Source organism: Anneissia japonica, unplaced genomic scaffold, assembly GCF_011630105.1.
Source record: "Anneissia japonica isolate Jap-2015-1 unplaced genomic scaffold, ASM1163010v1 scaffold288005_len623695_cov211, whole genome shotgun sequence".
NCBI classification, from domain to species: Eukaryota; Metazoa; Echinodermata; class Crinoidea; order Comatulida; family Comatulidae; genus Anneissia; species Anneissia japonica.
The window spans coordinates 542,492-555,136 of NW_022701263.1; the positions used below are offsets into that span (position 1 = coordinate 542,492).

Here is a 12,645-nt window from a genome sequence, read left to right on the forward strand (position 1 = left end):
ATTAGATTAAAAACACTTTTTGGAAACTTTATGACATTCATACTTTCATAAGGTATAGGAATAAAAATTCAGAAAATAAAATTGATTAATTTAATCGAAAAAGGTCCAAATTTTAAGACAGTCGAAAATGTACTGAATACACATTTTTTTTTTTGTACTTAAAAGCGAATATTAAATTTTAACATTTTAACCAATACTCTATCGGACACCTGTATCGTCCTAATATAAAGCTGGGGTCCAACTTGCTTTTCCCCGGCATCTGGAGTTTTAGATGAACTCTCCCCCATTTTGTACTTGGTATGATCATTATATCTTATGTTCCTATCTGAGATTATTATTTATCTATTTATTTATATAGCATTTCGAAAGACGGTTTATATTTTCCCTACATCCTATCCTGATTTGTATATATATACGCTGTCTCTTATACACATCTAGATGTGTATAAGAGACAGCTGCATAATCATTCATAATAGGTACAACCGTCTCCAAACTGTTGATGTCTGCTTGATCCGACTTATTGCCTACCAGGATCAGTGGGGTGTTGTGGTCAGGTCCGAGGGTGCTTCGGATCAACGGCAGCCAGTACTCTGTGATGGAGTTGATAGATTTGGCATCGTCTACTGCATACACAACACATAGTACATCTGCCTGAAATGTTAATGGGGTAAATGTAGAAACTTTTTTCAAAAAATAATTTATATATTGATTAATTTAATTTTCAAGTTGATAATTATAAAACTTTGTAATTATATCTACTACAGATCACAGGTTGTATAAAATAATGTTTGATATAATAATATTAACTATTCATATATTTTTGAAACTCACTTTTTCAAGCTCCTCAAGTAAAATTTCTTCAGATTGTTCTTTTGCTATATTTATTGTACTAGTACTTTCGACCATAGGTCATCATCAGGTACTGATAGGGTAGTGGAATGAACAGGGTTATATAGAGAACATATACAAAAGAAGCGGTGGTATCGGTAAAGCCTAAACGGCGGTGCTGACGGCATAATTAAACAATGAACATAGTAAGACAATACAAACAGCTACGCCTAGAAGGCGTGTAATGACATAGGTCTAAAAAAAAAGAAAACAAATCAAAGGCAAAATAAAAGTCATAGTATAATGGTCACAGAATGCATCATAGCAAGATAAATAAAATAACAAATTAATCTCTAAAAGATTTAAATGAGACGTTCAGACCATGAGGATTCAAAGTCCCTAGTTGAAAAATAATACGCTCCTCCAAACGTCTACGATTAAATTCAGATGAATTACATAGTTTGATACCGGTAACTACTATATCGTTATTAATATCATGATTATCATTAAAATGTTCAGCTATAGGAAGACCTGATATGTTAAGGTTGATAGAGCACAAATGTTCAACGAATCTATCTCCAAGCCTCCTTTTCGTTTCTCCTATATAAACCTTATTACATTTAACACAAATAATAGCATATATAACATTACTAGAGGTACATGTAAATTTCTCTCGAATAGAAAAATTACTGGAAGGTCCTACGATAGTATCCATACATACAACATGCTTACATGTCTTACATCTACTTCTATTACACCTAGTCATGCCTACATTATCTGCTGGATGTATTGCTTTCAATCTTGAAATAACTAACTGGTCCTTCAAGCTACGATCACGTTTATAAGAAATCATAGAAGGCTCCTTAAAAATGTCTTTAGTGGCTGGGTCTGATTCCAAAATATAATGATTGTCTGTTATAATCTTAGCAATCTTCTTAGAGGTAGGATGGTAAGTTAAAACCAGAGGCGTGCGTTGTGTGGTGTTACACATCTAGATGTGTATAAGAGACAGGTAGTACCGTAAACCACACAGATGAGAACTTTAAAAACAAATTGTTTACGTAACCTTTAAATGTTTTTTCTTGGGTTTTTGATTTAAAGTCCTCGTCATTACTACATATCCTTCTGAGTCTCAGAAATTGTGAATATGGTATGGCCTGTTTGCACGATGGTGGATGCGAAGAAGCGTAATTGAGGTAAGTATGTGCATCCGTAGATTTATAATGCACTGATGTAGTGAGCCGTAATTCCTCAATAGATAATTTAATATCTAAGAAAGCCATCGAATTCGAGGAAATTTCATAAGTGAAGGCAATAGCTGGGTGAAAATTGTTAGCGAAATTAATAAATCCATGTAATTCTTCAATGCTCCCACTGGTAGCCCCTATGCAGTCATCAATATAACGTTTAAATAGTTCGGGTTTAGGTCCTTTGAATTGTGCCAAGATTTGGTGTTCGAGATGACCCATGAAGAGACATGCAAACGATGGTGCCATTTTGCTACCCATGCTAACTCCAGACATTTGGCGATAATATTTATGGTTAAAGGCAAATGCTGTAGTACATAAGACCAGTTCTGAAAGCCGAATTATAGTGTCCACTGAGCATATACGGGGTTTGTTACCGTCTTTCTCCAAAAAATATCTAAGTGCGACTAAACCATCGTTGATAGGTATAGATGTATATAAAGATTTAACGTACATAGTAAATATATATCCTCCAGCGTGTTTAAATTCGAAGTTTTCAAACATTTTAACGGCTTCATTAGTGTCCTTAATATATGTAGGTAATTTCTGAACAATAGGTTGCAAAACACTGTCCACGAATTCGCTAATGACAACAGTAGGACTATTACACGCCGACACAATAGGTCTTCCAGGGTTATCAGGTTTATGAATCTTAAGTAACATATACCAATTTGGACAGGTAGCATCGGTGTTGATTAAACTGTTAGCTGTAGCGGGAAGTTGATTATTCCTAATTAAAGATTTGATAGTCTGTTTTACAGTTGCTATATCACTAGAAGTCGGATCATCTGGAAGTGGTTGATAAGTAGCTTGATTAGATAACTGACGTTCTCCCTCTGAAATATACAAATCTCTTCTCCAAACAACTGTAGCTCCACCTTTATCTGCTCGCTTAATAACATAATCGTGATTATTTCTCAAAGTTCGTAGCGCCAACAACTCTCTAGTAGACATGTTACGTGATTTGATCCGATGTTTCATATTAAATTGTCCAATATCATGTCTGCATTTCTGGATATACAAATCCATATCTTGCTATGATGCATTCTGTGACCATTGTACTATGACTTTTATTTTGCCTTTGATTTGTTTTCTTTTTTTAGACCTATGTCATTACACGCCTTCTAGGCGTAGCTGTTTGTATTGTCTTACTATGTTCATTGTTTCATTATGCCGTCAGCACCGCCGTTTAGGCTTTACCGATACCACCGCTTCTTTTGTATATGTTCTCTATATAACCCTGTTCATTCCACTACCCTATCAGTACCTGATGATGACCTATGGTCGAAAGTAATAGTACAATAAATATTTTATTTTTGAGACAGATACAGAACTTTGTTTGACATATATATATATATATATATATATATCGATGTTATAATAGGCCTACTGTATTTAAATTTAAACGCATTTTAACACCCATGGATCGTTTTTAAGTCACTATATAAATAGTATTACACTTTAATAAATTAATTAAATGATTTCACTTAGCCTACTTTTAAAAAGTACTAAGATTTACATTTGAATGTAGGTTGCAAAAACATATACCTACGACTATTATACGGTAACGTATGTCATTACACAACAACAAATATTTAGCTCTGTTTTTTTACTGTTGCTTACATTTTCACTCAGATATTCCGGTTTAATGCCATTGTATGAAAAGGACTCAAAACAATTTTAGAGCACAGTCTCCAGTCTGAAAATGTAGGCCTGAACAACAACACAACAATTGATACCACAATTAATTCTAACACCATGAAGGCATACAGGCTTGTACAACTACAGTATGGTACACTTTCTACTTAACTATATGTATATTTTCTTACTTAGAAGAAACACCATTTCAAAATTCAGTATTTCAGACGATGTTTTTACGAAAACATGTATACAAAACAGTTCCGGTAGTTCACATACACGCCTGCTTCTACCGTAATGGATATATGAGACAGGTGCACAACCAACCAGGTGTATGAAGAAAAAAATGCTGTCAAGGACAGTGGTGCCCTACCAGGGTAAACATACAACAAATTATTAGTCTAGCGCTCACCCCTTATTAGCGTCCACCCTCGAATTGGTCTAGCACTGGGGCCGAAACGGTATCCGACCAGTTTGTCAAAATCCAGTTTGTTGAAACCCATGATTGCCGAATTAATGGCCTCTTTGCCGAAACCCAGTTTGCCGAAATTAGTTCAACGAAATCATGACAAGCCAGTTTGCCGAATCATTTGTCGTCCCCATTGTACAAAAGTGCAGCATACTGTGCTTTTGAAAACATGATGGGTGGATCATTCCCGTATTTGTACCCGTGTAAACAGATCTAATAGAAACATCATTCCCAACACTTTCTACTAATGTTTTACTCCAGTAGAATTAGATTTCAATTACAGTGGAATTAAGGGGCGTTTAGTATACACAGTATGTATCCATTTTACAAAAAAAAAATAAATACCTCCCTCGAATAAACTCCCCTCAAAAACCATTCCCAACAATAAACACCTTAGGGCATTTATTCGAGGAAATCGTCCGGGACCAAAAATGATAATTTGCCTATCCATATAACGTTATTTTCTAATATTGTGATGATAAAAAAAAACCCTTCCCCCCCCCCCGATAAATCATGTAGCCTAATTTCCTTTCTTCTTTGAGAGTGGAAAAGAACAATTTCCAATTGTGGATAAATAAATAGATATCTATGTCTATACCCTTACTTTCCGCTGGCTCCACCAGTTCGTACAAACGCAGTCACGGTAAAAAGTGCTCCATCACGAATGTTATGCTGTTTTTAATGGTTCACTGCTTTAGATTGACTTTCGGCAAACTGGGTTTCGGCAAAATGGGATTTCGGCAAAGTGGACTAGGTAATCTGGGATTCGGAAATCTGAATTTTGACAATATGGCGTAGATCTGACGAAACCTCACCACCAGATCCTCCCACAGCCCCAATCGGACGTAATGCAGTGACGGCGCCATAGATTTCCAGATATGAAAATCCAAATTTCTCTACAATCTATGCCAGGAAATTTCACCCTGAGACTGTAAAAGTATAGTGTTCGCTACTAAATTTTTCGATGGGAAGTCCAAGTTCCCGTTTCCCCAGATCATCTATCCCTCACCTTCGCTGGTTTTCCGACTTCAAATATAAAGACCCTTTTTGAGGAAGGCCCTTATATGGCATTTTCTTCTTACTGATTTGAGTAGACATACATTACATTTAAACAGAGAAAAACAATAGAAAGTTCACTCATAAATACTGGGACGGTCTTCGGCTGGGGTAGTTTAAACCATGCAAACAAAAATACATAAGCCCCTGCACTAATAAACTGATTTTTCATGTTGTAAATAGGGAATGAACACAGCCACAAGTTAATGTATCGTGTTGTTCTGTTGGTCATAACCATCATCATTATCATCTGTCACCATCATCATCATTACCATCATCACCATCATTATTATTATATTATTCCAGTTCCTAATACATCTGTTCTTTTATGAAATATTGTAATATATTGAGACAATTATTTTTATCTCAAAAGAAAAATTTATTTTGAGAATGATTGCAAAATTCTAGTAAATCTATAAACACATAATGCACATAACCACTTATATACAAAGTATACCTCTAAAGACAGTGTCTGGTTATACATTATGAAAACAAAACCACGTCTACATTCTCTTAATGTGGTTATCAACAGATCCGTAACAATGTAATAATGTCCCAAAGTACATCTATCGTTTTTGACATAGTCAACCCAAGTGAAATTCTATCAGAAGTTGACAGTGGTAAACAGCTGCTGCACCCTAGCCTAGCCTGTCCAAACGCTTGGTAAATTACATCTTATTATTATATTTTGATTATTACATATTGTAGTCTGTTGGACTCAAACTGTGTAAAAACAATTTTAGTAGAATTTTAGCTATATGCAGGGTTGTCTTTAAATCCTATTATACAAGATATAACAATAGAAAAAACGCTCTCTATACATTAATAAAATATACAAGATGCTGAAAAAGGTAAATCCTAATGAAAATATTTAAAAAAGTATTCATATGTGATTATTTACACCTCAAATGCATTTATATAAAAATGTAATCATTTATGTATGAACAAACACAGTAAGTTTATTTTATTCTCTTCATAGCTCTGTCGAAAAACCTGTTTAAAGTGTCTACTTAAGCTAAGCAAACATTGGTATTCCAAGTAAACAATTAAGCAAAACATTGGTAACTTAGTAAACATTATAAACTAAGTAAACGTTGGTAAACCAAGCCAACATTGATAAACCATGAAGCACAAATTGGTAACCCAAGTATTTTTAGTTAACCAAATAAATATTGGGCACACCAAAAAAAATATTGATAAAACCCGTGTTAACTTCTGTTTAAGGTTAACTTCTGTTTAACCTGGTAAACATTGACAAACCCAAGTAAACTGCAGTAAACCAAGTAAACATCGGTAAACCCAGCCAAGCACAGATTAAATATTCTGAAATGCTTCCTAATAATTTTCGCCTTGTTCCCATCCTATCAATTTGCAAATTTTATATAAATCTTTTTTTTTTGTTTTTTTATTTATTTTTTTTTTTTTTACAAAAATAGTACTTCACCAGTTGAATTTTAGTTTAACAACTGTAGGTTCTATTATTAAACAGTACTAGTCTGTTACATAGATTATTATAATAGTCAATATAAACAAAACAACAAAATCAAAGATACTGTATTTCATAGGAAATACAAACTGATTTCTTTAGGAAGTAGGGAAAGGGAAACTAAGGACAAATATAATTGTCTAATAAAATACAGTGATTTACATATAATAATTAATCATTAAAGTCCTTAAGTCACAGTGCAATATATTGCAGTTGAGTTAAAAAGTATAAAAGTGAATTAAGTATTTATGACAATGCATTCAAGCAGTTCAAACATTTTAGAAGTTACATCTGTTAAATTAAATTAATCATATTTAATTTTAATAAGCAGTAGCAATTTGATAGACAAAATATATTCAACAACTATGGCACCTGATTTCTTTATAGAATACCAATTGAAAAGTCATTAGTCCCTATCACAATTTGAACCCAAGACCTCCAGTTTGGAAAGCAGGTGCTATACTGACTGAGCAACACATGGGGTATGTATTCCAATATGAATGACAGACTCTCATACCTGGTTCCAATAAAATTGCTACATGCTAACGTCTGTCAGTCACTGATGCTGATTGGTCAGTCGACACAGCAAGTCTTCCCGATTGTGCCAGGGATAGCCATGCAGTGTAAAAGTTATAGTGAAAACACTGTAGCAACAGTGTAGCAATTTTATGGAAACCAAATTTTGATATCCTAAATAGACTAACAACGTTTCAGTTTTATGTCTTCAGTTGAATTCTTTTTGTTGTTTGCCACATTATAGGTGACATGGCAAACGAATCATCATCAGCAAATTACGTTTGAGATTTTTTTTGCATCACTTACATAATTTATATATAAAAGGTGAATATTTTTATAAATAATATATTAACTAATTTAAGTTATTATTAATATTAACTAATTTAAGTTAATAGAACAGTATTATGTATTATTTTGGTATCTGCTACGATAAAAAAAAATGGTACATTGTTCAATTGGAAAATTTAAGTTGCATAACACATATTGTAGAAATGTTTAACTACTCAAGGTTTCTCTTAGTTATTATCACATGACTATTATTTACATGTGTGCTTGTCTCATCTGATGCCATGTGTTTATTTACGAGGATTGCGCCAAATCACTGCCATCGCAATAAGAAGCGTGATCAAAATGGCGACTACCACGCCTGTGATGATGAAGATGATTACCCATGTATTTTCAAGTGTCCCTGGTGCAGGAGTTGTATTTGTAAGTTCCAATGCTGTAACCCCTGTAAAGAAATTCATATATTAAGAATAAAATTAAAAGATCCAATATTCACATTATCTGTTACGTTGGCCATTTAAACAATTTATTAGATTCATTTTCATTTTAATAGTAATAGTTTGTTTTCTGTTTCAATAGTATATATTTATAGTAAATTAGTCCTATGTTTTATTAATTATATTAAAATGACAGACATTATTTTATGATATAAGCATCTACAAATGCTGCTAGTCTCTACATCACAGCCAACACGATATAGACCTCTGCATGTTTGCATTTGAGGCAGGCACATAGGATGAGTATATGAGATTGAAAATGATTACTTCAGCTCAGGTTAAAGCATTCTCCATGTTAAAAAATATAAATATCATGCTCATAGAGCCCACAAAGTCACATGTAAAACCAATGGCAAATACTGACTAGTAACTAACTGACTAATAGTATTACAATATTTTCTGTTAATTGTAATGCAAACATTTGTATAAGCATTAAGATTCATATAAATTATGTTAAAACCATTTTACCTTTAACAGTATTTTCCTATCCTAAATCATGCACTAATTATTTTATCAATGCATGGTTGTTTGACCTTTTTGCAGATATCATACCCCACAGGTAATTTTTGTTGCAATAATGTGAACCTTCAGGTAATAATCATCATTTAGTATATGAAATTCAATTGTTTACTATATATACTTACGCGTGTCACAAAAAGTACCACTGAAGTCTTCAGAACAATGACAAGTGAAGGCGTTGATTTGGTCTTCGCACGACCCATCATTCCTACATGGATTGCCAAGGCACTCATTTATATCTGCAATGTTAAGAATAACTTGTTTACATCACAGATAGTATTAAAAATTATGACAACTTGACTGTATCTATTTTCATTTCACTAGATTATAACATGAACATGGGTGCACATGAGCCAAGGACATAGAAACAGCAAATAGAACAGTCTCTTTTGTTCTGTTCGTATTACTGCACTAAACCTCAGAATTGAGTAAAACCTGCAGGTGCTGGTGCTGGCATTGGGACACGCAGATTCGTCCAAGAAGTAAAAGGTCTGATATTTATATTATTTATATCCATAGGATTTATATTATTAATGGGAACAGGACAATTTGAAATAGTCATACATAACTAGATATTAAATAGAGACCAATTTTGATGACTAACTTGAATAAGACACCAATAAAATGCCAATAAATATATAAAAGTTTGAAAAATAAAATAATATTCATGAGACACAGGATTACATGGATACCAATGGCAAGTCTCAGTGGCATTTCAAAGTAACAGACATGGATTGGATTGGATTTAATCAAAATTTCCAGTTTTTTATTAGTTGCAGTATTGGTTACCACATAACACAGAGATCCACAAATTTTAAGTAATAACATTTTTTTTAAAAAAAGAAAACAATAGTTTAAGTCCTACATATGCCTTAAAATTCAAATTAGCTATATGTTCTGTAAACTACAATATGGCTTTTTACACCAATGTAGTATTTTTCTTACCTAGGTGGCAGTATTTTCCCTCGTAACCTGGCTCACACGCACATGTGTACAGTAGTGCATCTGGCTCAAGGACAGAACTGATATAGCATTCTCCGTGAACACATTTATTTCCCTCACAAGCAGCTGGGCTCCCCAGTTCTGTAGAGAATAAATCAATTAGTTTTTTATTAAAAATTATGATATTGTCCTCCAGAAGTCAGCTGACTTGAATGTCACTACATAATATAGCAAACTACAATTAATTAGATGCATCATAAAAGCTCATTAAACCTGGCATCCTGGAAGCATGGAAAAATTTTAATTAATTCCTCGATGCTGGAAGTGGCTTTTTCCAATTGAGTGGTGGCTCAAGAAAATTGCCAACAGAAGGTCCAAGAAACTCGATGGGAGGAGGGGGGTTACTTACTAAAGGTCTACATAGAGCCTCAGTCAGGGTCCCAGAAAAAATCCCTGATGTGGGATCAAGGAGAAAAATTTTATGGTTTAATTTAGGATGGCCCCAAAAGTGTACTTTTACACCACAATATTTAGGACTGGCAATAACAATGACATGTTTGTATCAGTAAGTTGATTATTTCTAGTCTAACAACCTTGTCATGGTATCGGACGATAAGGCTGGATCCATACTTGTCTGATGGAGGAAATTTTCTCCAGATCTCATGATGGCACAACCCCTGCCCCTAAAATCAGAAAATGTAGAGACTTACTTTCATTACAGGTGCTGCCAGATAGGCCAGGTGGACATATACATAGCGCCTCGCCATTCTCCTTGTAGCATGTGCCTGAATTTCGACACATGCCCTTCTCATCAGCTGTGCAGTATAACTGAGCATTATCAACTGCAAATAGAAATCAGTGTAATGATTTATTTCAAATATATCATTACGTATTTGGTACATTTTTAAAGAATATACAGGCATACAAAATTTGTGCTAGATACATATTATGAATTGCAAGAATACTGATATGATAATATACCACAGGAACATTCTCTACTACCATACTACAGCAGTGGATAAGATGGTGCACCACTAAATTCTGCCCAAACCACGATATCTTTTTATAAATAAAAACAAACCCCACATTGTCATAATGAAAAGAATTAAACAATTAAATATTAATAATAAAAATACTGAAAAACAACAATGCTATGGGAAAAAATGGCTGGATCTCGGTATAGATAAAAATTGACAAAGACTATTAATCACACTAACCTTCAGTACAGGTAGTGCCTGTCCAATTCTCAACGCAGTTACACACAAATTTGCCATTCTCCTCGCTGCACGTTCCTCCATTCTTGCATGGTTGTGTTTGACAAAGTCCAATAGCTGTGCGCAAGATAGAATCGTATTCTTATTAATGATTTATTTGTTTTGATATTTCTTCTCTGTTGTTTTTCTTATTCATTTTAATTTTGTTGAGGGACCTTTAATACCAGTCTATATGAAAGTGCAACCCTCTATAACGGAAGTTGAATAAATTCATAAATAAATTTCTTTTTTAAACCGAGTTGTTCATTCAGTGACAATCATTGGTTTCACTTTAGCACCACAGGCAGATTGCTACAAGAGTCTTAAACAGGTAGTTTTAACTAGTCTAATTTCAACATAACTTTACAAAGTGGTGTATAAATTTATTTATGTGAATGTTTTTTTATACTGTAATTTTTTTAAATTTACACTTAACAACAATTAACTTGATGATTTATGAAGTTGGGGAGTCGAGTTGTTTTTAGTTGGGAGAAAAAGTGCTGTTCTCACAGCAATTGAAGCCAGGACCCTGAGATTAGAAGGCAAGCATCTTAACAATTAAGCTATACAAATCCATTTAATAACATGTCTGTGAATTATTCTGATTGCATGCCTTTTGTTGTTTTTAGTATTTAATTTTTGATCAACATTCCTGTATCATTCTCATATCCTCATTATATAAACTATAGGTTACAAATATCATCAAGTAGTAAAATTTGATGACTTACTGCCTCTGCAATCAACACCCATGTTGCTTGGGCATTGACATATGTAAGAATTTAATCCATCAATACATTCATACCCATTGTAACATGGAAAACTGTCGCATTCATTGACATCTGCAAAGAAAAAAGAGAAAAAGTTTATCAGGACAATACAAAATAGTAAAAGAAAACAAATATAATTGTTTGGTTAATATATACATCCACCAAACTTTTTAACTAATAAAAAAAATATGTCATTCTTATTTATGTATTCCTCCTCCCTAATATAAGTATGCGAATTATGAATACGTAAAAAATGTGTAGGCTTACCAATCTCACAGAATGTACCAATATAGCCATGCTCACAAATGCATTTGAACTGCTCATCAGGAAACTGTGTGTGGGGATTAAGACATGTCCCTCCATTCATACATGGACTGGAATCGCAAATGAATGTTTCGGTTCCTGTATAAAACAATAAATTACTTGTGTCAGGGATAAAGATGCGGAATGATATAATACGGATGTAAGGGTGCTGTATGTTTAAGTGTAGAAGTACTCATGAAAATAATCAGTTCTACATCAACAAAATTATACAAAAAATGTCATCGTCTTCGAAAACCTACAGGCATTCACCCTTAATTCTGTTCTTTCTTTTAATCATTAATTTTTAACATCATGTCGTTATGTATATCTGCCTGAATTTCAATGCAGATGAATGAATGCATTATAGAAACTACTAATTAGCAGATTGCACTGGTTATTGATTGCCATCCTACCAATTTCACAGTTGGTACCGCTGAATGGTCCTCGACATATGCAAGTGTACATATTCTCAGAATTCAAGCAAGTTCCACCATTTTGACAAGGGTTACTACCACATTCATCTCTATCTGAAAGGCAGAAAAAATTCATTTTAATACAATTATGTTGCGTACATTGATATCGAGAACTGAACTAGCAAATAGCATGATGCTGACGACTGGAAGGCAAAATTTTTGATAAGGGGAGGGGGAGTGCATTTGCGACCAAAGGAATTAAGCCTTAGGTTGGCAGCCGCTTAGGGCCCCTTGCGGTTCCTAGGGGCAGAGCCACAGTGGGAAGAATGTAGCATTTTGAAGGTATTATTTAATGGATTTCTGAAACCCATAATTCGTGAAAATTCTATTTAAATATTAATTCACTTGGGCATTTAGAACCTGAAG

At 33.7% G+C, this 12,645-nt stretch overlaps 2 protein-coding genes across 5 annotated transcripts in view; both read right to left on the reverse strand.

The window, feature by feature from the left end:
- Positions 1-1,811: 1,811 nt before the first annotated feature.
- On the reverse strand, positions 1,812-3,029 carry LOC117103523. Its single transcript, XM_033244095.1, has one exon. The coding sequence runs from the start codon at positions 3,027-3,029 to the stop codon at positions 1,812-1,814; it is 1,218 nt and encodes a 405-aa protein (XP_033099986.1).
- Positions 3,030-5,593: 2,564 nt separating this feature from the next.
- The window catches only part of LOC117103511 (neurogenic locus Notch protein-like), a 43,008-nt gene continuing 35,956 nt past the window's right edge, over positions 5,594-12,645 (reverse strand). For all 4 annotated transcript variants that reach the window (XM_033244075.1, XM_033244074.1, XM_033244076.1 and 1 more), the window contains 8 exons: positions 12,220-12,333; positions 11,771-11,905; positions 11,465-11,575; positions 10,701-10,814; positions 10,194-10,325; positions 9,487-9,624; positions 8,667-8,780; positions 5,594-7,970 (listed from right to left, as the gene is read on the reverse strand). In XM_033244075.1, coding sequence (XP_033099966.1) covers positions 7,816-7,970; positions 8,667-8,780; positions 9,487-9,624; positions 10,194-10,325; positions 10,701-10,814; positions 11,465-11,575; positions 11,771-11,905; positions 12,220-12,333 — 1,013 coding nt within the window. In that variant the 3' untranslated portion in view covers positions 5,594-7,815. The remainder of the gene's footprint in view (positions 7,971-8,666; positions 8,781-9,486; positions 9,625-10,193; positions 10,326-10,700; positions 10,815-11,464; positions 11,576-11,770; positions 11,906-12,219; positions 12,334-12,645) is intronic.